Genomic DNA, 26,043 nt, shown 5'->3' with positions numbered 1-26,043 from the left:
CATGACTATTTTGCATAATTAAACATATGTAACATATCAAATCTCTTGCTTTGTCAAAGACTCAGGGAAGGAAGGGAGAGAAATTAAAACTTAAAATTTTTAAAGGAGGGAGAAAGGGAGAAAACTTGGAACTAAAAAAAATTGTAAATTAATGTTAAAAATTTTTATTTACATGTAATTGAAAAAAGTTAATTTTTTTTTTAAAATTTGCAAAGTTTAGAAGTGGTCAGATTTTATAAAATTTTTGAAACTTTATAATAGAGGTGCTTATATTTTAACCCAAAGGAAATAGAAAGCCAATAGAGTTGATTAAGGATTTCATGTAGTTACTTGAGGAAAATTACTTTGGAAAGATTTGGGGTATACTCTTAGGCATTTTTGATGTCCATCCTAATTACATTTGGAAAGAGATTCATCACTATCAGGTGGAAATACTTCGTGATAAGTTCTTTAGCCATGGCTATCCATGAAATGAGTTAAAATATGAAATGTTACTTAGTCCTTGGCAGCTTTCTTTAATAGTGGCATTAAAAAGGAACAAAAGGTACTAATTGCAATTCTCCCCAAGAATATTATTTTGGGAACAGAATGAATTCACTCTAATTTTTTCCATACTCAAAGGGAATGGTACTATTTGATCATGGGGCAACCTGTAGCACAAACATAGAAATTGCTTTTTGTTCAGACTCTTTACAAAGTACCTTCCCAATTCTACTGAGAGATTGGTGTCTATTGCTAGCCCTAAGTCTTTGACTTATCCCTAATCTTCCTAAGAGATCCATATCTATTATTCCCAATTTATTTTTAGATCTGCATTTTCTAAATTTCCAGCCATTGTAGCAAATCAAGCATTATTCCAAATTGGACAGGCAGTTCCATAAAATCCTTTGTCTCTACTAGGTACAAACATTTAGCTAATCAAGCCTCTATAATTCTATAATTTGACAAGCATCAGACTGAATTGTTTGTGGGGTATCTTTCCCAGTAATATTAATCCAAATATTAACTTAGTGTCCCCATCCTAAGCCCCAAATACTGTCATAGCAAGGAAGTAGCATTAATTAACTGTCCCCTTTTTCACAGGTTTATGGACTCCTTACAGGGAAACCACTCAGACACTGAGTAGTTAGGGGTCCATTCATCAATTAGTGATGTTCTGGCTCATTCCCAAGCCAATGGGACCCAAAGTCCTTTGGGGTTTGAGGCAATGATTTCATCCTCTGAAACTACTTCTGTTGAAAATAGGTGCTGAGCTGGGTCATCCTACAGAGTTCCATTTGGAGGGGTTTGAGCTGATTGAAGATCTAGTGGGTTGAGTCAGATCCATGAAGCTGACCAATACAGCTATATAGTGCTGGTCATTTTAAGGTGAATTGCTCAAAGCCTAGAAGAAAACAAACCTAAGAAAACTAGAGAAAGAGGGTGAGAGCACTAAGAGCAGAACCTCCATTCTTGGGAGGTATTCTTATATCTTCCCTGAAGATTCTGTAAAACCTCAAAAGCAATTTTCAGAAAGAGGGAATCCCATCAGAATAACAGAGGTATTCACAAAATCCTTTCTTAACAAGTCTCATTTACCTGTCCAATGCAGGTTATTTAGATAAATTAACCCAAACTTCTATCTGAGACATATGTGAAGCCAGTGTATGTTTATGTTTGTGTGTGTGTGTGTGTGTACAGACATACATACATATATAAATAAAACAGAGGAAGAAGATATTTTATCTTCCCCCTCTTTTGCCAATGTCTGCTGTAGGATGGCCTGGGAGAGGCCAATATAGATTGGCCAGCAGCTTTTCGTATAAATTATTGAAAAGAAAACATGTTTGTGCTACAAGACACACTATACAAATGAAAATCCCACATTATAACAAACTTAAATAAAATTAACTTTCTCATTGATGTAACAAAGTATTCCATAAGTTACATCTTGAATATACTATAAAGAAAACTTGAATACACTAAAATCATCTCTAAACTATATACTAAAGATGTTTGTTTTAGTTTTAATCATCAATAAAGTCACAGATCCCATAGACAGTTGTATCAATCATTTGAAACCTTTGAGGACCTTATTTTATATAGACCTATACATCTAGCAAGAGATGAATGAATAGGTCAAATTTATCTAATTACAAGATATAATGACTACATATATTTTCAGATGGAAAACATCTAGATATTACAAACTTGAACTGTGCTCATGGCTTTTATTGACTACTTACTCTGAATATAGAAATTTGCTGTAAGAGGAAAAAGCAAGGGCCTGATTATAATAGCTAACAATCCCACTAAAAAGCCAACTCAGGAGTTTTTGAGTAACTTAATGGTATAACTCAAAACAGTATGAATTATAATCCCAAGAGATTGCTTCTTGATAGCAGATAGCAAGTTTCACTAACCAGAGGTTTTAGATCCTAAACTTATCTATCCCATGTGCCTGCAGAGCACAGCCAAAACTAGATGCAATTACTGTCAGGTTAAAATACTTCTCTAGGTACTTCAAAAAGCTATAGGTCATGTTTGCTATCATATTCATTTAACAGTGAGACTATGATGCACTTAATAACTATTAGATAATTTGCTGAATGGGTTTTTGAAATAAACCATTTTGAGAATTTGCAGTTAACCAGAAATCTAATAAACAGAAGTTCTTTGCATTGGTAAGTAGTAGAACCTTTGATACAGCATCATAAATGATTTTGCCTTAAAACAACCACAGACTTGAAAAATAAAAAGATTTGTGTTATTCAGTTATTAATACTATGTCTATATAAGCTAATAGAATCAATAGAAGCAATTAGTGTTAGAGGAATTTCATTTAACTAGCTAAGAGGGGAGTGAACTCCAGTGAATGGGTTTGTTTTCTCACTCCTAAGGAGTGGCCACACCCAGTGAAAGAAGGGTGGACTAAGCACTAAACCTTCACCCTCCCAAGATAACAGATCATGCAAATAATTAGTATGCAGTTTTCTGTCCTAAATTTTAGATTAACTACCAAAAATCTCAGTCAACCTCCAGAAACCTAAAAGCGAAGAAACTGGAACTCTACACTCAGAACCAAGTTTTTCCAAACCTGGCTAGTTCACAAACTAGGGGAACGGACCCCAGAGCAGTGACAGAGTCCACCTCCCCCGCCTGTCCAATTTAGAGTACGTGATGTAGGTAGGGAGAAGTCACCTAGAGAGAACAATTTCACCTTGGCATGCTCTGTCAGAAATTCCAGTCATGTCCCTAAGGTTAAATTTTCCCCATAAAATCTACTTATGGACCATCCTATGGCTTCTGCCTTACTGTGGGTCAGTTCACCAAGGCAGTCCACCCAGGGGTGTTTCCCCTTCCCCTTCCCGTATATCAGGTAGTATCTCTTCTAACTCCATTATGCTTCCCAACCTCAGCTCTCCTTATAGCTAACTCTTCTGGTGACAAAAAGACACAAATCTTTCTTGTTCCTTGTTTTTAAAACCACCTAAGATTCACAATATAAGTAATATCTAAATAATTTTGAACTAAATTTCATAAAACATATATATATTCAACAGAGCTGACAAAATTTTAAAGCATAGCTCATAATTTTTACAAATTGCCCGATGTACAATTTAGTATCATATTTTGTCTAAAGAGATACAAATGTAACCTCTTTAAATAAATTAGCAGATAACTTTGTTTTAATAACCATTTTTTAAAATTTAAAATCAAATCAAATACAGATTTAAACTTCTAGTAGCGATACTTCAATAATTACACATTTCTAAAATCTTATTTCTAAATGAACCAATTGAAAGTAATTCTATCATAATACAATTTAAATTTAAACACATAGTAATTTAGGTCACATATTTGACCTCAAAACTTCCACCTCAAAAACTCCATTCTCCTAGATTGCCCAAAATCTTTGAAATGGCAGTGAACTATTTGAGAACTGAGATGGTGGCACAGGCTCCTGGAGCAAAATGGCAATGGCTCGTATCTCCTTCCTTCTCCTGCCCTCTTCTCCTCCCCCTCAGCCTAAATTTTGTACTCTTCTCTATGTGGACTGCTGTTTTGGGAAGGGGGAAAGATTTTAATGTGTAAAATAGATGTTCCTAGATTTCCTCAAGCCATGTGGAGGTAAAATTTTATAGAATCTACAGTTTCCTGAGAAGAGTTTTGGGATTCTGGAGTTTTGGGGAACATAGGGATCTATCTAGAGAGAAACTGAGACAGACTCCAGAGCATGGGGCTTTGGGGGAGCCTACTGTTCTTTGGAGAGGCTGGACTGAACTAGACACACACAGCATCCCTGGTTATTCCTAGTCACCTGGGGAGAGAAGTTTGAAAGCTTAAGAAAAATTTAGGTTAGCTTGAATCAAGATGCCCTACAAGCTCTTCTAAATCCTAAAATGGCCACATTTTTTCCTTTGTAACTGAGAGAAACATAGAAAACAAAACACATACCACACACATAAACACAAAATTTTAAATTCTTTTTCTTTCTGTCTAGTACTGAATTGTTCCTTCCTTTCTGGAGAAGAACTTCTTTTTTTCTGGAACCCCACATCTTTTTTTTTTACTAGAGTTTCTTGACATCCTCTTTTTTCCAGGACTGTATGAGAGGTATATGTCTTAGGGGTTCCTCACTCCTTGGAGCCATTAAATTCCCCATCTTACTAAGCTGTCTGTCATTTCTGACCCCATGTCTTGAGGCACCAAAGGCAGAGTTGCTTGGCTGTTGCAGAATGTACTCTTACTTTCTTTCCTGATTTCTTGGATTCATTGGTGACATTACTTATCAATATGGTCCTGGGATCTTGGACAGTCTGAGTGGGGGACACCCTCACTCATGATCATATCATGATATCTTGTGAAATATCAATGGGACATTATCTCCTCATGGCTTGACTGGGACTACCTCCAACTCATAATGTCTGGATTCCAGATAGTGACTCCATTTTAAGAAACAAACTATCTTAACAAGAACTCCCCTGTGTCACTGATAAATGCAGAAAAGATTTATTTTAACATTATTGCAAGAAAGGGTGCCCAGGTGAGTAGACATACCTTTGAAACTGCAAATACAGTACTTTTATTTCCTATCCTGAAACACAAATCCTTCCCCTGATTCTCCATTAATTGGATGTTATAGAAGTTAATTATGACATGAATCTCCACCTCAAGGAATTTCCCTTCTAGGAGGAAGTTAACAGGGGCGGGCTTTGGAAAAGAACAAAAGGTTTTTTTCAATCTTAGGCCACCACTCCTGAACACAAAAACCAGGCCCTGCCCCCAAGGAGCTTACATTCTTTTGCTGAAAGATAACATCCACCCTTGATTATTCTTTGATGTCCTTGTGGATTTCAGTTTTCTGATTTAAGTTTCATTTCTCCATTTTAATTTTCACAACTGTGGAAAACAAGTGCTCATCCATTGCTCACAATTTCCCTCTTAAAAAAAAAAAAATTTGGTTTTCACATCCTTTTCTAACCCCTCTAATGTTCTCTTTTGTTCTAAATCTGACCGTTTGTTGCACATGATAAAATAGTAGAGAAATTCTATGAGAAATGTGGGAGGCTCCACTTCAAATCAGCATATACTTTTATACTTCCTGGTGAAATAAGTGCAAGCTGAAGTTTCTTAGTAATCTATTTTAGAAGCAAGAAATGAGAGACCAAAGCTTTGTAGACTATATGGAAGCATCACCTGCATATATATGTCATGAAAACTTTCATCTTCAAGAAAAATCAGGAATCATTGGATGTGACAAAAAATGAAAATCTATTTTGGGTCAGCAAACAGAATGACCCAGAAATGTGGAAATTCTGAATGAGTTGTGTGCATCAGAAAACAAATGTGTTAGAATAAATATAAAATTAAACATCAAATTGGATGAAATATTAGGAGAAGTTGTGAGTGATGAGAAATAGATAAAAGGCCATATTGACACAAACTTATCATGAAGGATATTTATTTGATGTAAATCATGGTCTATAATGAGACCAAGAAAGCCTACAATTTGCTTCATCCAACTGATTTTCTTACCATGCAGAGAAATAGCTTCCAAATGTAATATCAGATTAAAAATATAAACTTGTTTGCAAAAACAAGTAGTAGGGTAGTGGAATATTGAATTCCTTATAAAAACAGTGAAATATATTAAGGGAAAAAAATATTAGGATGGCTGAGGAGTGAGACCAACTAAATTAAAGTAAATCCTAAGGTCATTTAAATATAAAATTGGAATTGTTAATGGCCAAAAAAAGAGTGAAAAGCTTTTATATATTTGTTATTGCAAATATTTTCATGTTCAATAACAGTGGAACTATCACATAGTATACACTATGATACATCAACTTATCAATTACAAAACAGTATATAGTTACAGCAGAAAGCAGGGATTCTTAAACTTTTTCTACTTTTTAAATCAAAATTAAAGGAAATTTGTAATTCTTAACTAATTTTCTCTCAATAGTTTTACTTCAACATTTGAATCTTCTTACTCAGTCTTTCATCTTCAGGAAACATGGCAAAATTAGTGAAAATTAAAATTTGGTGATAGGAACCAGCTAATGGAAAAAGTGATTACAACATTGAAAGTCTCTTCTTAACCCAGATTTATATGCTTTAAGTCCACCTATAAATAAGAGCTAGGATGCTGAATACATAATAGTACCAAAAAATGGTTGTTTTCTTGAATCAAAGCAGTTCCAAGGAAGGATCAATGGTGTGTGTGTGTGTGTGTGTGTGTGTGTGTGTGTGTGTGTATGGATATGTATATATGTGTGTACATATATGTACACAAGTTAATCTGAAACTTTGCAAGATATAGTTTCTATTGCTTATCTCCAAGGAAGAACAGCCCTTTGTCTTTGTCTATATAAACAATAAATAGTCCTTTCTATTAAAACTTAACCTACTGGATCTGACTCCCAGATCTACATCTATCCTTTTGTCTTTTTCCTGAGTTGTAGTCTTGTATCACTAGCTGCCTATTGGAGTTTTCTACCTGGATGCTATATTATCATCTCAAATCTAATGTTTTAAACTTTTTTCCCTCCTTTTCCTCACTTCTTTATTTCATTTGGAGAGTATCCCCATTTTTCTTTTCATTCAAGCATTCTCCTTCACCTCATGTATCAGGAGAGATTAGAAGCCTAACATATATAATAAGCACCTAATATATGCTTTTCATTCATTAACTTCATTCTTATCAAACAGCTATGATATGCTTTGTCTCTGCCCCCTTTTTTTTTTTAACTTGGTCACCACCCTAGCTTCATTAGTTTTCCTCTGGTTTCTATTGCAGGTTTGCTCAATATGCTTCAGTGATTTTCTGTTGCCTCTGGAATCAATTACAAACTTCTATTGGAGGCATTTAAAGCCCTTCACAATCATATTCTGATCAACCATTCAGACAATTAATCATACATTACCTCCCATTTCACATTCTATAGCCTAGCCTTCTTGTTCCTAATCATGTGATTCCATCTTTCCTCTCTATCCTTGTACATACTTTAAATGGGCTTTCTTTCAAATTACTTTGTTTACTTTTTTTTAAACCTTCATGTTATCTTACCTGGCTAGATAGTAATTTTTTAAGGATGGGTATTTTATTTGTTTTTTTTGTCTTTGTATGCACTGAGCCTGGCACAAGATAAATCAATACTGATTGACTACTAATCCCATCTTTCCCCTGCCAATAATGTTAATTTATAGTATACATGTTATATAACATAAATTATATGATTCTTATCACATAATTGTAACTTCACTTTAGAGCCTCACCAACTTAACTCATTCCTTTATCTGTCCTTGGAAAAAAAATTAAAAACTTGAAAAAAAAAGTCATTTAAAATCATTAAAATTTAAAATAAAAAAATTAAAATCTAATCAATATCAGATTGATTTTATAAAAGATTTCTTGTAAAAGAAGTCATTCTAAAAGGAAGGAAGGAAGATGTGTGCAAGGGTGAAGAGACAGATGGTATAAGTTATATTTTAGGAGACTAAATAGATTGACCTGGTTATAACAGACAGTTCTTGTTAAAAGTAGTGGGAGAAAAATTAATGCCCACTGATTGTCTGAAATTTGTTATAGCCAGACCCAAGAGGAGCCAAAGTCACATTTGACAGAGGGGTAGAAGTTATCAGAATTCTGAAAAAATACGCAGGGGTTGGGAACCACCAAGGTAAGAGTCAAAATATGGAGTTGAGCCAAGAATAAGCACTAGTGAAAGCTAATAAACCAAGTTGAAATGTTTAAAAAAAAAGTTGGGAATAAAATTGAGAGGATGTAAAAAACCAGTAATGGACTGAGATTAAAAATGCTTTTAAAGTATGTCTAAAATCATAAGTTATGTCTAAGTCATAAGAAATTAGTTTGCTGCCTCCCTTCCCTGGCCCCCCTCCCCTAGATGGCAAGTAATTCAATATGGATTAAATATGTGCAATTCTTCTAAGCATATTTCCACATTTGTCATGTTGCACAAGAAAAAAATCAGATCAAAAGGGAAAAAAAAGCAAGCAAATAACAATCAAAAGGGTGAAAATACTATGTTGTGATCCACATTTAATCCCCACAGTTCTCTTTTTGGATGCAGATGGCTCTCTATCATAAGTCTGGCCTGGTTCACATCATTGTTGAAAAGAGCCAAGTCCATTACAGTTGATTATCACATAATCTTTTATCTTTTATTTCTCTATTAAAACTTTATTTTTCAAAACATGCATGGAGAATTCTTCAACATTAACCCTTGCAAAATCTTGTTCCAATTCCCTTAGTACTTACCCCTAGATGGCAAGTAGTCCAATATATGTTAAATATGGTAGAAAATATATATTAAATCCAATATATGTGCACATATTTCTTTCTTTTCTTTTTTTTTTTAAATTAATATCGTTTTTATTTACCAGATATGCATGGATAATTTTACAGCATTGACAATTGCCAAACCTTTTGTTCCAATTTTACCCCTTTCCCCCTTCCCCCAGATAGCAGGTTGACCAATACATGTTAAATATGTTAAAGTATAAATTAAATACAATATATGTTGTATACATATTTATACAATTATCTTGCTGCACAGGAAAAATAAAACCAGAAAATAAGATGAGGGAAGAAAATAAAATGGAAGCAAACAACAAAAAGAGTGAAAATACTATGTTGTGAACTACACTCAGTTCCCACAGTCCCCTCTCTGGGTATAGATAGCTCTTTTCATCACAAGATCATTGGAACTGGTCTGAATCATCTCATTGTTGAAGAAAGCCACATCCACCAGAATTGATCATCGTATAATCTTATTGTTGCTATACACAATGCTTTCTTGGTTCTGCTCATTTTATTCAGCATCAGTTCATTTAAGTCTCTCCAGGCCTCTCTGAAGTCATCATGCTTATCATTTCTTACAGAACAATAATATTCCATAACATTCATATATCATAAGTTATTCAACCATTCTCCAACTGATCAGCATCCTCTCAATTTTCCAGGTTCTTGTCACTACAAAAAGAGTTGCCACAAATTTTCTTTAAGATGTCTTTGGGACATAGGCCTAGTAGAAACACTTGGATCAAAGGGCATGCACAGTTTGATAGACTTTTGGGCATAGTTCCAAATTGCTCTCCAGAATGGTTGGATTCATTCACAGTTCCACCAACAATGTATCTGTGTCCACTTTTCCCACATCCCTTCTAACTTTCATCATTATCATCATCATTATCATTTCCTGTCATCTTAGCCAATCTGAGGTATGCAGTGGTATCTGAGTTGTCTTAATTTTCATTTCTCTTGTCAATAATGATTTAGAGCACCTTTTCATATGACCAGAAATAGTTTTCAATTTCTATTCATATCCTTTGCCCATTTATCAATTGGAGAATGGCTTGAATTCTTATAAATTTGAGTCAATTCTCTATTTTAGAAATGAGGCCTTTATCAGAGCTCTTGAATATAAAATTATTTTCCTAGTTTTATTGCTTCCCTTATAGTCTTGTCTGCATTAATTTTGTTTGTACAAAAATTTTTTAACTTAATATAATCAAAATTATTTTACATCAATAATGATCTCCAATTCTTCTTTGGTCACAAATTCCTTCCTCTTCCATAGATCTGTGAAGTAAACTAATCTATGTTCTTCTAATTTGTTTATAATATCATTCTTTATGTTTAGATCATGAACCCATTTCAACCTTGTCTTGGTATATGGCTTTAGGTTTGTGTCAATGCCTAGTTTCTGCCATACTAGTTTCCAATTGTCCTGGCAGTTTTTGTCAAATAATGAATTCTTTTCCCATAGCTGGGATTTTTGGGTTTGTCAAACACTAGATTGCTATAGTTATTGACTATTTAGTCCTCTGAACCTAACCTATTTCACTAATCAACTAGTCTATTTCTTAGCTAGTACCAAATGGTTTTGATGACTGCTGCTTTATATAGTTTTACATCTGGTACAGCTAGGCTACCTTCATTTGCATTTTTCCCATTAATTCCCTTGAAATACTTTTTTTTTTTTTTTTTTTTCCCTGAGGCTGGGGTTAAGTGATTTGCCCAGGGTCACACAGCTAGGAAGTGTTAAGTATTTGAGATCAGATTTGTCCTCAGGTCCTCCTGAATTCAGGGCTAGTGCTCTATCCACTGCGCCACCTAGCTGCCCCATTCCCTTGAAATTCTTGACATTTTGTTATTATTTTTTCTAGATCTGTAAAATAATTTCTTGGATCTTGTTGTTGTGGTTCCTCTCAATTTATTTAGCATCAGTTCATATAAATCTCTCTAGACCTTTCTGAAATCATCTTGCTGATTGTTTCTTATAGAACAATAATTTTCCAGAACATTTATAAACCATACCTTATTCAGCCATTCTCCACCTGATGATCATCCATTGAGTTTCTAGTTCCTTCAGGCATTTATATATAAAGTATGTATTGGAATCAAAAACCTTTCTAATGGTGAGGGAGATTAGTTAAAATATAATGATAGATTAGGCATGATGTTTAAAGATCTAAAGTAGGGTGGTAGTAAGTTACCAAAATGGGAATTAAGAAGGATATTCAAGAGTCATTGTAAAGGAAAAAAAAAAAGGATATTGATAATAAAATTTCAGTATCAGAATACTGTCAGTATCAATACTGTCAGCTGAGGAATAGGGATTAGACTTTTGATTCCATTAATACTGGGAGGGAACTCTTGAGGAAAGAAACTCCTATCAATACAAGCTGCCTAGAGAACGATCAAATGACTATTACTTAGGGCCACATAGCCAGTATGTGTGAGAGGTGGTATTTAAATACCAGAAATTTCTTTCTGGCTTGAAAATTAGTTCTTGATGAACCCCAATGTCTCATAGTAATTTCATATGCAGAAAGGTTAGACATATAAAGGCAAAGAATTTTACTTTTGTCTTTCTACAGTGTTCAGCACAGTACCTGGCATAGTACAGACACTTCAATACATATTAATTCGTTGATTGATACAACACTTTAAATGCATAATTTGATTCTCTCAACAACCCTGTGAGATAATTATAAGAAATTGTGACTTAACCAGTGTCATGAAGTTTAGCAAGTGCTAGATGCAGTTTTTAAACCCAAATTTCTTCTGATTTAGTTTAGTTCTATTTCCATTCTTCACTACTTCTTATGGATGAAGAATTCTGTAACACACCTATCTCTTGTAATTGGAATGCTTTAATTTTATTCTTTTCAAAAGGAAATAAAGGGATGGTTCTCTTTCCTGACTATCAAATGTTTGAGATGAAATATTGGGTTTTTTTTTTTCATATGTAATAAAACTTCAATTAATTAAAAACAACAAAAATAAAATTTTCTTTTATGTAATCTTAAATCCCAACAACCCAGACACTTGAGTTTAAAATTAATTGGAGTTACATTGTGGGTCTCTTTACTTTTTTTCATATAATTACATTCCAGTTAATTAGAACCCAATAAAATAAAATTTTATTTAAGTAAGTTTTGTTTAAGAAAGATACTAATAATGGGAAAAGTTGTCATCTGGAATTGATTTCAAAACTAATTTCTAGACTATGTCTTAGAGTCAGATTTCAATCAGTTTTTGATATATTTAAATAATATTTAGAATAGTGATCCCAGGTTAATGAAATATCCTAAACAATCAAAAAAAAATCAGTTAGATTCTCTATTTTTATTAAGTAAAAAAATGAACTAGTAAATATTAGCATTTTTCAATTACATTTTTTTCTGTTTAACTTTCCATTAACCAGAAAATTCAGCAACAGTATTTTCTTGGTTAATTGAAATCTTAGGTAGCAATAATTTTGGTTAAATACGTAAGAGAAATCTCATTAGAATCATAAATAATGATATATATTTTTTATCTTTCTATTTTCAGAGTTTGACAGGAGGGCCTAATGGAGGTGTCCATTGTACAGATGTAACAAATGCCAGTAGGACAATGCTTTTCAACATTCATTCTTTAGAATGGGATATAGAACTGTGCGAGTGAGTTCTATTTGGGATTGTATTAATTTAAAGTATACTTTTAAAAATTACTTGCAAGAATGTATTTATTTACACTATAATTTGGTTCCTATGATTTTAATTATATTATCATATTGCTGAAATATTTTAATAACATGTCAATGATTAGTGGGATATGCTTGTTATATGAACATATTTATAGGGAAAATTCTTTTAATATGGTACTTCATTGTGTGTTCCTTTTAAATATTTATTTGAAGATGAAGTAATAAATATTAAATAATGTGTGATAATAGTTCACTTTTGTATAGCACTTTATAATTCACAAAGTGCTCACGGCATTGCTGTGATATAGAAGAGTGCATATGTTTTTAACTCATTTTGTAGGTAAGGAAACTGAGGCAGAAAGGTTAAATAAACTTCCCAAAGCCACAAAACAAGTGAATCAGGTGGCGCAGTAGATAAAGCGCTTGACCTAGAACTGAGAAGACTTGAATGTTTTAATCTGTCCTCAGATACTAGCTGTGTGACCCTGGGCAAGTTACTTAACCTCCATTGGCCTCACTTTCCCCAACTATAAAATGGGGATTGTAATAGCATCTTCCTCACAGGGTGTTGTGAGGATCAAATGAGATGATATTTGTAAAGTGCTTAGCACAGTGCCTGGCACATAGTAGGCCCTATATACATGCTTATTCCCTTTCCCTCTTAGTAAATGACATGACCAGGACTGTGCTATGAGATATTGTCTTTTGACTAATCTTGGGACCTTAAAACCATGCTTGGTTCATTCCTTACTGTACAACTGTGTTCAAATACATTCCATATTTCCTAGTTTTTAGGTAAAGTATTGCCTAGTATTAAATTAAAAATGACATACACCCCTAAATATTTCATTGTTTTTAGGTTTTTTGAGATTCCTATGACAATACTTCCAAATATCCGGAGTTCTTCTGAGATCTATGGTCTAATGGTAAATAATTTTTAAACATCATTATTCTGGATTTGAAAGCCAAATTTAGTTAAATCAAGTTTAACCAACTTAAGGGATTTGTTAAATTTTTAGTTATTCCTTTTGGGTAGTGTATGAGTAGCAATGGCAAACTGATGAATTTAGCAAAAGCCTGAGTTCTACTACCAAATCATTTTGATAAAGAATTCATAAATTTTAAATGGCCATGATAAATATAGATCCTAACCCTTTTCATAGCATTACTAAAATTGTAAAAGATGCTATGAGAGCCTTTGATAGTTAGCTTTAAGATTTTATTTCTCTAATTCAAATAACTTAAGTCATTGTGGTCACTTCTCCTAAGTGACAAGAGGGAGTCACCACACTGTAAAAATGTGCTTTTCTCTAGTCAGTCTTATTTTAAGTGAACAACTCCAAGTTATGTATTGTGAACTTAGTAGATCTGGACAAAACATTCACCAAAAACTAATCAAAGAGTTTTCTTTACTGATTTGTAGTATCATAATTTAACCAATCATCTTATTTATTAAATGCCTACTATGTGCAAAGTATTGTGGTAAGCCTTAAGGGAGATTTAGACAGTCATTACTCTCACAAAGCTTACATTTTAATAGAGGGATAGGACAAAAATATAGTTTAGTACAAAAGAGAGCTGTAAAAACAGTGCTTTGAGGTTTAAATTATAGGAGGAACATAGGACTATTAATGAAGACTTAAAGAAGGAAGGAGCATTTTGAATGTGATAGGTAGGAATATCTAACAGGTGAAGAAGAGGGGGAGTTTATTCTAGACAGAGAACAGTGAAAAACAGGTAAGAGAGCATTTTGAGGGATAGTTCAGGTGAAAGAAAAGGACCTTATGGAGGACCTTGAATGCTAAGGCAAAGGATTTTGAATTTTACTTGATTGGCAGTGAGAATTTTTGAGCAGAGAAATCAAATAATACATCTATTCACTAGGAATATTGTTTTGGCATGAATATGCAGGAAATACTTGAGCAGAGAGAGGAAAGAAAGGAGGACCTCAAAGGGAATGAGAGTCGGTATGGGGAATGAGGGTTTGTGATACTAACTTAGAAACAAGAGAGATTGCAAAGGTGTCAGTAATCAATTGACCTTATAACTGGAAGGGTAGAAGCAAGAGATGTTGCAACTGGATGTTATAACTGGAGATGATAATAGGGTTAAGGGGAGAATCAAAAATAACCCTAACAGAAACCAGAGGCTGCTAGACATAAAAACAGCAAAGAGAAGAAAACTTTCAACACCACCAATAAACAAATCAAAATTCTGTTTCACATGTTTTTATGATAGTGTCACATGTGGAGGTGCTCTGGAAGCAATTAGAGATACAGATCTGGAACTCAAAAGAGAGGTCAAAACTGAAAATATAGATTTGGCATCTTTGTATAAAGATGATTGTAGAAGCAGTAGGAATGAATAGGATAGTCAAGGAAGAAAATATAGATGAAAGGCAAGAAGAATCCAAGGAAAGATCATTTAGCATCACTTATCATAATTTAGGACACAAAGTCAAGCAAAGTAGTTTTGTTATTGTCATGTTAAATTTGACAAATACTTTTTGAAAAATGTAAATGTACTTAAATAAGCTCAGAGTTTCATATATTGTCGTTTCTATTTTTTGTTTATGTTTGATTCACAGTAAAGATACTTTTTTTTTATATCATTGGATAAACAAAGAATAATACAGGAGGAATTTTTTAAAGAATTTGGGAGACTGTCCTTAAGTTGGGAGGTGATTTCTTTTTTTTAAAGAAGAGGTCGAGTAAAGAAAAAGGATCTTTCATTGTTGGGGAAAGGTCTTGGAAGAAAAGGGAGTTGGATATAGGGCACTGGAAAGAAGCATTATCCTAAAGAATAGGTGTGTATTTTGTTCAGATGGGAGATAACAGATGTTGATACTAGGAAGTTCTTAAGATTGTAGAAGGGTGGGGAATTGATGTCAGATAGCATTTTTCTCTATGAGGTGGGAGGTAATTTCATCTAAGTATGGGAGGAATTAAAGGTATGGCAGGAAATGGGAAGAAAAACAAATTTAGAATGGTTGCTATGGAGAACACTATAGGAGATTAATAAAAATAGAGTAAAAGGATTTTCTAGAAGTCAGAAGGATTGTATACCATAAATGAGTGTGAAATTGGTTTAATTTACTGACTTTCTCTATTGATACATAATAGTGTCAAAGAGGAAATAAAGAAATTGAATGGCTGAGTTGCCCAGAGATGAGAATTTATGAATCTGGAAACACAACTCAAGGCCAGGTGGACAGAAATTATAGAATTTCCAGGACTCAACAAAATTGCAAACATTTGAGATTAAGGCTGGCTAGGAAGTCTGATAAATTTAGAAGAACTAAGATTATCTGAGAGAATACAAATGATTCAAACTATGTGTATGTATATATGTGTGTGTATTTAAGGGAATGAGAATAGAGGAAGAGTGAGAAGAGGTAGAAGGACAAGAACAAGAAGTTGTGGTTAGAGAACATAATTCTCAAGTTCTGTATTTTTACATTATTAAATCATTTCAATTTCATTTACATTATTAAGTCAAATTATCGTGAAGTCAAGTCAACAGGCATTTGCATGGCACTAGATATGCAAAGATAAAATGATCTCAAGGAACTTACCATCTAGTGATTATGTAAAACATGTGAAGCTATGTGTAAACACAAAATAAATTTCAGATTATTATGGAAAGGCAGCTCTAGCAACTGGTGAGAACTGGAAAGGTCTCAAATAGGAGGAGCCATTTAAGTTAATTTTAAAGGATACTAGGCACTCTTAAGCAAGGTACAGGTGAAGGACTATGTTACCATTATGGAAAACAGCCTGAGCAGAGCATAGGGACCATAGTGTTATAACTGAAGAACCCAACCTATCAGCAATGAAATGTACATGCAGTGCATTTTTAATTAAAAAAAAAATTAAAATAACCTTTAAGTTACAAAACTTTAAAATTCAATTTAAAGTAGAGAATGGAATACAATTATGATTGAAAGAAAAAAAAAGAAATAAATAAAACATTTCATACTATTAGAAATTACAGTTTTACTTTGATAATAATAAATTGAAGTCTAAGGTTAAAAAGATTTTAAAACATCACTTCTATGTATAAATCTCTAGGAGAAACAGGGAGATTATACAGATATTTTAAAAATGCTAATGCTAATTTATATGTTTATGAAATTATAGAGGAGCTGTCACTCAACTGACCAAAAATCAAATATCCAAAACTGTACACATGAACAATAGTTTTAGAGAAAGGTTGAACAACATTTAGATTAGCTAATTTTTCTATTGCATTTGAAATGTGTCTCTATGCCTTTTCTTCCTTCTTGCTGGCTGTAGAAAATCTCTCATAGCCTGGTGAGTAGGTCATCCAACAATTATGTTCTCCATCCATCCAAATGGTAAAGATAACAGTGTATTTCCACTTACTTTAGGAACATAATTGTTTATGAAATAATTGGGCATATTTAGAATTTTGCTTAACCAAAATTGCATTGAAGGGGTTGTTTTTGTGGCTCTCCCTAAGTTTAAAGGATTAAACGTCATTCTGAAGCAAACGATTATAGTTTGCAATTAAAATTATAGCATAAATTATGAATACTTTAGTCACCAGAATAATAGTATATATTTTTTTCTTTTTTACATTGGATGGAAATTATGTCTAGATAATCTTGAATCATTTTCTTAATTTTACCTGAAAAATATTTTGTATCCTACATCTAAGATGTCCTAGTTGGAAATACACTGTCACTTTCTTTGCATGCTTCACTAAAGTTAGATTCTTATGGTCCACAAGAGAATTATCCTTAGAGAATATACTTGCTTTTAGGAAGCAGAATTTTTCTGATGTTATTTAGTGATAGTAAGCTTAATTTTTTTTTCCCCCTCTTTATTTACTTTTTTTTTTTTTTGCCTTTTATTAAGGCACATTATCACATCTCCATCATTAAAGTATAAAGACATTACTTCTATTTTTAAATCACAATTCATTAGCTAAACAGCAAGAGTGTGATCCAAGAAGCATTTCTTCTCTTCCTATTAAGAAATATTTTATCAAATTTGTGGTTGGGCATGTTGAAAAAAAATAAATGAAACTGAAATTTTGTAAAGTGCCAAGTCACCATACATCTCATTTTTAAATCCTGGTTTGTTTTTTGGCTATATTTGTAAGATTAAAAAAAAAATTACCGTATTTAATATAATTACTTATTAACTTGAGGAGTAATGAAGTCATGTAATATGTGATGTTTCAGTCAAGTTTTAGATTTTTAATTATCATCTTAAAAGTTATTTGGGTCATAGGAACAATGAATTGGATATAAATCCTCTAAAATAAATAACATGTTTTAATAATCAGTAAATAACTGATTTAGGAAATGGTTGCATATTTACTAAAGCTGTATGATGTTTGTAAATGTTTTAAAAGAATTTTTTTTGGTTGATAATTGTATTAATCATATAATAAAAACATAGAATTCTAGAATTTTAGATCTATATGAAACTTCATTGGTTACTTAGTCCAACTTCTCATTTTAAAGTGAGAAAACTGAGGCCTAGAGTAGTAAAAGTGACTTGCCCAAAATCACTCAGATAATTTTCATGGAACTAGGATTAGTTCACATAGCATTCACATAAAGTAAGGCTATGAGTCTCATTTTGGTGTTATCTCTACTCTACCATATCATAGTATTATTATTGTAGTTGTTCTTTTAGGACATAAAAGTGAATAACCTGTGTAGTTAGAGCACTTTACTTTGTCTTGTCTGCCTGTGCACAAAGAGCATGTGGCTTTTTTAACATTGATTTGTAACATATTAAAAAGATAAATCATTTAAAATTATATCATAATTGTATTTTTGTATTTCATTAGAAAGCTGGGGCCTTGGAAGGTGTGCCATTATCAGGGGTGAGTTTTGTGTTCAATGTTTTTACCTTTCCTTTGATAAACCTTTTCTGCAGTTAAACTCTTCGTATCTAGAGAAAAGTAGAAAAGTAATGAAAGCAAAATTGACTAATTTTTCTTGTCTTACTCTCCTTTATCATATCCTTTTATCAATTAAGAGTAGTATTGAATAATAAAATACTCAAAAGATGGAATGCATTCCTTTATTTTTTGTGTGTAAGTTATCATTTGTGAATTGTTTACATTGTTCCCATTGGTAGTGTTTTGTTACTCTTATTTATATATTTGTGCTTCTAGTGCTTGGGAGATCAGTCTGCTGCTTTAGTTGGACAAATGTGTTTCCAAGATGGACAAGCCAAAAACACGTAAGTTGTAGGAACAGAAATTAAAACTCAAATAGTTTTTTTTTTTTTTTTTTAATAGTCAATTATAGCTTGAAGTTATTGCTATTTGGCACTTTAAGCTTTGAAGTATATAAATAATGAAAGTAGTCTAACTTAACATAAGAATATCTTTAACATAGAATCTTTTATATTTTTCTTCTTGATCTGTACTTTAAGATATTTAATCTTATAAATAACAACATAAATTGAAAGAATAGTAAAATGAGAGCGTAGAGCCATGGTTTCATTAATATAGGGAACTCCCACCAATGCAAACAACTTGTCTAAAATTTATACAAATTTTAGTTTTGTATATTAATAAATATAAGTAAAATTTTTAAAAGCACAAGATTTCAAAATTAGTGAGAATCACAGTTTAAAACAACTTTATGATAAATCTTTAAAAAATGTATTAATAGCCTTTTATTTTCAAAATACATGCAAAGATAGCTTTCAGCACTCATTCCTGAAAAATTTTTATGTTCCAAAGTTTCTTCTTCCTTTTCTCCTACTCCACACTTCCCCAGATGGTAAATAATCTAGTACAGGTTAAACATATACAATTCTTCCAAACATATTTCCACTTATATCATGCTACACACACACACACACACACACACACACACACACACACACACAAAATCATAGAAAAAAGGGGAAAGAAAAAAAAAAAGCAAACGAACAACAAAAGATTAAAATCCTATTTTATTTTAGTATTTAGTATTTTCCCCATAGTCCTCTTCCTGGATGCAGATAGCTCTCTCTCCATCACAAGTTTATTGGAATTGGCCTGAATTACTTCATTGTTGAAAAGAGCCAAGTCCATCAGAGTTGATCATCATCACATAATGATAAATCTTAATGAATTATGAATCTTGCTAGTGAACTTGAAAATTTTTCTTCCAAATTTTAAGTAAAGTAAAAGGTTAAAACAATAATTTATTGTATTTGATTTTCAATCTTATAACCCATAGAGATTATTTCATCATGTTTATGAAATCTTTCTGTAGGATATGACTTTTTGTGTGCTTTTAATGCTGCTTTAGAAATGTATGTTTATAATTTACCCTTATTTACATTAGCATATGATAAACTGATTTTTATGTGTATACTTATGTATATATCTAAAGCTTGAGTAAGATATTAAATAAATTTGCTTTAGTTTTCTTATAGCTGGAATTGGTACTAGCTTATAAAAGTATAACTACAAATTAAATATGATTAAACATCACATTTTCTTTACTTAGCATTTAAAATTTATTAAAATAATTTAAAATGAGCTTATAGAAAGGAAATAATTACTGTTTTAATCACATTCGTTGTGACTACTTTTAATGTTCTTTGGTTTACAAAGTATTTGCATTCAACAGATGAAATTCAAATACAATTTTTGGTAATTTAACAGTTAAAGTAATGTTTTTTAGATGTATGATATAAATCACGTTCATGATATATATTAAATCTCTGTATTAATAATTATGGGGTAGCTAGATGACATAGTATATAGAAGTTCCAGAACTGAGGAAGACTCATTTTCCCAAATTCAAATCCAGACTTTTAGTATTTGTGTGACCCTAGGCAAGTCACTTAACTATGTTTGCCTCAGCCCCTTTATTTGTAAAATGAACTGAAGAAGGAAATGGTAAACTAGACTCCAGTATCTTAGCCAAGGAAATCCCAAATGGGTTCACAAAAATTCAAACATGATAGAAAAATGAATGAACAACCAATAACAATAATTTTAATAATAGGATTTATAGAGAGCTACTATCTATGTATCTGTATTTGAAAGTATTTTAAGATTTGCAAAAATACTTTACATATATCTAATTTTATCCTTTCCAAAACCCAAGCTATTCTAATTTTCATTTTACAGAGGAGGAAACATAGGCAGATAGAAATTAAGTGACTGGTTTAGTCTCATATAGCTAGTGTCTGAGGCAGAGTTGAAACTCATGTCTTCTTGTCTGTGTTCTATGGCTTTAACTACTGTGCTGCCACCTATCTGGTTGTTAGAGGCAAAATAATACTGAAACTAAATTTGACAAGGTGTTTTTTTGTTTTGTTTTGTTTTTTTTGGAAATTTTAAGTAGAGTAACATATACTCAATTTGACTGAAAGACTAAAAGAGTTAATTCTTTAAATATTGTGGAATTTCCATTAGTGACAGTAAGCTAGTCCTAATTGGATAAGAAGAGAATAGTTGTCCCTGGTATTCTTTATTCTTATTCAGAATGTTGATTTCAGAAAATTGTTTTTTGGGCTGATAGTATAAAAGCTCAAAATGATGTTGAAAAATTAAACATCCATTGGAAATCGATTCAATGTTTCGTCAGTCAGAATAAATTTCCTATAAAGTTTCTTTTATTTATTCTGAAATTAAAAATAAAACAAGTATTTCCATAACATAGTAGAATGGAGAGGGAAAGACATGTACATGAAACCACAAATCTATTATGTATAATTTGACATTCCTTTTTCTAAAAGCCATTTTTTTCCACTCAGTAGTATTTTTTTCCAAATCTTATCATGCAGAAAGTGTTTTCAACTTTCAATTTCAAATTTTTCTTCTTCCTTTCCCTTTCTTCTCCCTAGGACAACAAGCAATCTGATAATAGGTTATCTTCCTATACATTCTGACAGCAGCTTTTACTAAGGCTTCAACTATCAGAAACAATGAGAAACTTTTTAGGAACCCCCTTCTCAACCCTTGCTTAAGTGAATTAACAGAAAAAGGAGAGTAGCAGCAGCAAAGTGGTAGTAGTATTTTCATAAAATAATTGGAATCAATCCTATGTTCTGGAGACTCTGGGAACAGTATACAGCCAGTAATTTTCATCATTGACTTTACGTGATTAACTTAACCCTGATTTCTATTTGTCTCCTTTTCAGTTTATTTGTTGCCCAAGGTGAAAGCCACTTGTCATTGTGAAAGAATGAGGCTTGAGATGGGGTTACGAAGTTAACTTTAGAACTTTAAAGTTAAAAATTAAAGTTAATTTTAGAACTTAGCAAAAGTTTTAATAAATTTTTATTATGCCAGTATATTAAATGTTGGTTTGATTAACTTGTTGGGATTTGTTTAAGTAAAATACTTATTCTATTTTTCCTTCTCACCAACTATAGGTATGGAACAGGCTGTTTCCTTCTTTGTAATACAGGCCAAAAGGTTAGGTTTGTGGGTTTTCCCCCCCTTTTATTTGTGAAAGCAAAAAACTATTAAGCATAATTTGTTCCAAAACTTTTGAAGCGTTTATACCTTTTTTTTTGTGTAAGTAAATTTTAAACTGCTGAGACTAGTCAAACATGAGGAAAAGTCACAAAATTTAACTTTTGGGAATAGCAAGCATTTATGTTAGTTTTTTTGTTTGTAAAAACTTTTTTGAAACTTTTTGGGGAAATAAATGTATTACATTTATAACTTGCTATTCTTAACACTTTTTAAAAAAGTAGCCAAAAGTAAATTTAGTGTGGGGAAAAAATATAGATATACATGGTGTATATTTGCATATGTGTGTTCATTATTAACTTTAAAATATTTTTCTTTTGTCTAGTGTGTTTTTTCTGATCATGGCCTTCTTACCACAGTGGCTTATAAACTGGGCAGAGACAAACCAGTATGCTATGCATTGGAAGTAAGTTCATTTTTTATAAACTTTTATGATGTGATAATTTATTAAAACATCAAAATATAAAGTGGATTCTAAAATCTTACCCCAAAATCTTAGTAAATAACTTTGGAAGGTTGATATCTGCTATAAGGATTTTTGAAAGGTAACAAAAAAGGTGGCTCTTGACATAGTATTGTATGCATCAAGGAAAATTCCTGCAGAGAGAGGGCAATCCTTACTTGTCTCATTATGGCACTTAGTAATTTGAAATACAGAGGAAGAAATTGAGAAACTTTATAGAGCCAACACACACAAACAGAAGTTTTTTTCCAAGTATATTTAATTCATAATAGAAAAAAATTAGGGAGCAGATCTAAGTACTTTGGTAGGATAAACGCTTATACATACTGCTACATATATGTTAAAAATGGTTCTTTAAAAATTGATTTTTAAAAATTCAGATGGTTCCTTCATGAATTACTCTTAGATTCAATATTGCTTTATTAAATGGTTTATGCAGCTGGACCTGATAAATAATTGACACCTTATGCTGTTTCAACTAATATCCAATCTAAAATTTTAGAAATTACTATTTCTACTATTTTTGCATAAACCAAACTAGATGTGTAAAGCTTTAAGTTGTATTTCATATACTTTCTTTTGCCACATTTTATATAGCATCATGCTTTCATATGTATCTACTTTCCTAAAATTTAGGCTATATCTCAGATTATGTCTGACCTTGCTCTCCTTTTCTTTTACAAAATTTAGAAGTAATTGGTCACTTTTCCCTACAAGTTTCCATCACTGTTAACCCTTTTATTGAGAACTGGATCTAGTATGGAATTTCCCTTTATTGATTATTCTTTATTTTGAAGGATAAAATTATCATTAAGGCAAATCAAAAAGTTAGGGTTTTTTTTTTTTTTGTTTTTTTTTTTTGTTTTGATTTTGAAGAGAAAGAGCTCCAGCAAATGTCTAGATATGTCCAGATGTCCAGAAAGTCTAATTTCACCAACAGCATGAGATTCCTTATTTGTTTCCTTTATTTGATTAAGTAGTCTGTAGGGTATTTCAATGACAAAATGGCTACTTTTACTTATCTTCACTGATCTTCACCCAAGTGCTCTTCACTATGTTGCCCTCCTCTGATTGCTGTTCCCATTTCACACTTTTAACTTTTTACTTACACTGTTTCTTTTGAATAAGATATAAATAGAATTTCATCACTATCCCAATGATATGTATGACCTCTATTTCTTACTGCTGGCATTAGTGTATAGCCTATTGAGTGTCCAGTGGTTTTATTTCTAGCCTCTCTTGTCTTGGATTTTGTCTACTGTGAACTTAGCTGTGTCTCACAAAATAACTTGGTGGTGTTAGATAGACATTCACAAAGTCAATGAAGTTAATGCAAAATTCCTCCTTTTCTACACAGTAATTTACATTCTCTTTTTTTTTTTTTTAAAGTTTTTTCAGCATGTACATCTAACCACCTAAGCACCTCTTTAAGATGTTTATTTAGTATTTTAATACCTACTGGTAATTTAACACAAATTTCAGTTCCAGCTTTCACTGAAAAAATTTGTGTTGGAAATAATGTCTTACATTTAGAAGGAAAAGACTAATAAGGCGAATAAGTAATCTTATTCAACCTCTCTCTTAATAGAAATTTTTTCTATTACAACAAAATCAGCTAGTTACTTGTCATAGCTTTATTAGAAACTTGTTTTTGGGGGAAAAATAGCAAACATCTTTTTTTTTTTTTCTTCTTTCTTTCAGTCTTCAAATCATTCTGCTTCCACCTTTCCAGTCATTTTACACTTCATTCAGTGGCTTCTTTGATATTCTACAAACAAGACATTCCATCTTTCCATTCTGGGCATTCTCTCTGTCCTTCATCCCCAGAATGTTTTCTCTCCTTCACCCCAATTACTGAATTCCTTAAGTTCCAACTAAATTCTTACCTTTTACAGGAAGCTTTTCCTGACTCCTCTTACTTAGAATGCTTTTCTTCCTCTTATTTCCCCCTTTTCCCTCTGTATTTAGTTTGTTTGTTCATCTAAATTTACTTGTTTTCCTCATTAGTTCGTGAACTCCTTGAGGATACCTTTGACTCTTTGTATCTTTAGAACATAGTACAGTGCCTGCCATATAGTAGGTGCTTAATAAATGTTTATTGATCGACTGAAATTAACTACCCAAGTTTGTACAAACAAGTAGTATTTAGCAGGGCTAGGTTTTTAACCTCTCTTTTTTGATTCCAAATTTGATTCTCTTTTCACTATACCATGTCATTCAATCTAGTATTTAAAACTTGATGATCTGAAAAGAAAATTTGGTGGTAGAGTTTACCCTAAGGCTTATAGTTTAAAGATTCAATGATTTTTCCTATCTCATTGTCAGAACAATTTTAATCAAATATATCTGGTGATTATTTAAATGAAATGGAAAGAAAATCAGTTGAGAGTCTTTTAATGTTGTATTTGGAGTGCAAGATAGCACTAAAATTCACTTTTTACTCTCCTAATTGCTTGAAAGCCTACAAGATAAAGTCAGATCACACATTTATGTATATGTATGGGCATTTGTTTTTACCTATGTGTGTTTGTATATCAAATCTTCCTCTCTAGTGATGAGATTTGAACTCATGGAAGTATTGATGAAGTAGCAAGAGAAGAGGGGGAAGAGCCCAAGGGGACCTTCATAGTTAAGGATAGGAGATGGATAATGATCCAACAAAGAATACTAAAAAGGAATAGTAACACAGACAGGAATATCAAGCAGGAACAGCATTCCTGAAGCCAAATCAGGAAAGTGTCCATATATGTATTTGAAAGTTGATCTGTAAATGTTATCATAGTTAATGAATCTGTAAATTTAATTAATTTAATTTAGTTAATGATCTGTAAATGTTATCATAGTTAATGAACTACTCCTAAAGAAACACACACACACACACAGTATAGGTTACTTTAAACATCTTCATTTTTAAGAAAAAATAGCTTTTGATTTTTCAAAATACATTCAAAGATAGTTTTCAATATTCACCCTTGCAAAACCTTGTGTTCACAGGTTTTTCCCTCCCTCCTCTCCACTAGACAATAAGTAATTGAATAATATTTCCACATTTATCATTTGCCCAAGAAAAATCAGATCAAAGGGGGGGAAATGGGATAAAACAAGCAAGCAAACAACAAGAAGAAAGGTGATAGTACTATGTTGTGATCCATATTCAGTCCCCATAGTTCTCTCTTTGGATGCAGATGGCTCTCTCCATCACAAGTCTATTGGAATTGGCCTGAATCATTTAATTGTTGAAAAGAGCCAAGTACATCAAAGTTTCATATCTTAAGTTTTCCAAAATGCAGACAAAAAAAAAAATTACCTTGTATTTAGACAAAGTAACAAAGGCTTATGTTGTAAATGATTGTGTACAATAGAAATCTATCTTATTGACTCCCCTTTGCTAATATATATAACATATATATAATCTATTTACAAGAAGATGGTTGTGTATTCAATTTAGTCATTTTTCAGTCACATTCCAGTCTTTGTGATCCCATTTAAGGTTTTCTTGGCAGAGATACAGTTGTGGTATGCCATTTCCTTCTTTAACTCATTTTAAAGATTAAGAAACTGAGGCAAACAGTGTTAAGGAATTCGGCCAGGGTCACAATAGTAATTAGTATCTGAGGCAAGATTTGA

The 26,043-nt window shown here is 32.1% G+C and overlaps 1 protein-coding gene across 11 annotated transcripts in view; it reads left to right on the top strand.

Annotated features, from left to right (window-relative positions):
* Nucleotides 1–26,043, top strand: part of GK (glycerol kinase) — a 75,691-nt gene that overhangs the window by 36,680 nt on the left and 12,968 nt on the right. For 7 of the 11 annotated variants that reach the window (XM_074300880.1, XM_074300876.1, XM_074300872.1 and 4 more), the window contains 6 exons: nt 12,347–12,456; nt 13,342–13,408; nt 18,309–18,344; nt 18,639–18,706; nt 21,851–21,893; nt 22,279–22,359. In XM_074300880.1, the coding sequence (XP_074156981.1) occupies nt 12,347–12,456; nt 13,342–13,408; nt 18,309–18,344; nt 18,639–18,706; nt 21,851–21,893; nt 22,279–22,359 (405 nt within the window). Of the gene's footprint in view, nt 1–12,346; nt 12,457–13,341; nt 13,409–16,777; nt 16,796–18,308; nt 18,345–18,638; nt 18,707–21,850; nt 21,894–22,278; nt 22,360–26,043 lie in introns of all 11 variants that reach the window. The other 4 variants (XM_074300875.1, XM_074300877.1, XM_074300871.1 and 1 more) reach the window with 1 other exon arrangement.

The sequence above is a fragment of the Sminthopsis crassicaudata genome, chromosome 3, assembly GCF_048593235.1.
Source record: "Sminthopsis crassicaudata isolate SCR6 chromosome 3, ASM4859323v1, whole genome shotgun sequence".
Classification (NCBI taxonomy): domain Eukaryota; kingdom Metazoa; phylum Chordata; class Mammalia; order Dasyuromorphia; family Dasyuridae; genus Sminthopsis; species Sminthopsis crassicaudata.
The sequence above is the reverse complement of the archived record's forward strand: the minus strand, read 5'-3'. Positions and strand labels throughout refer to the sequence as shown.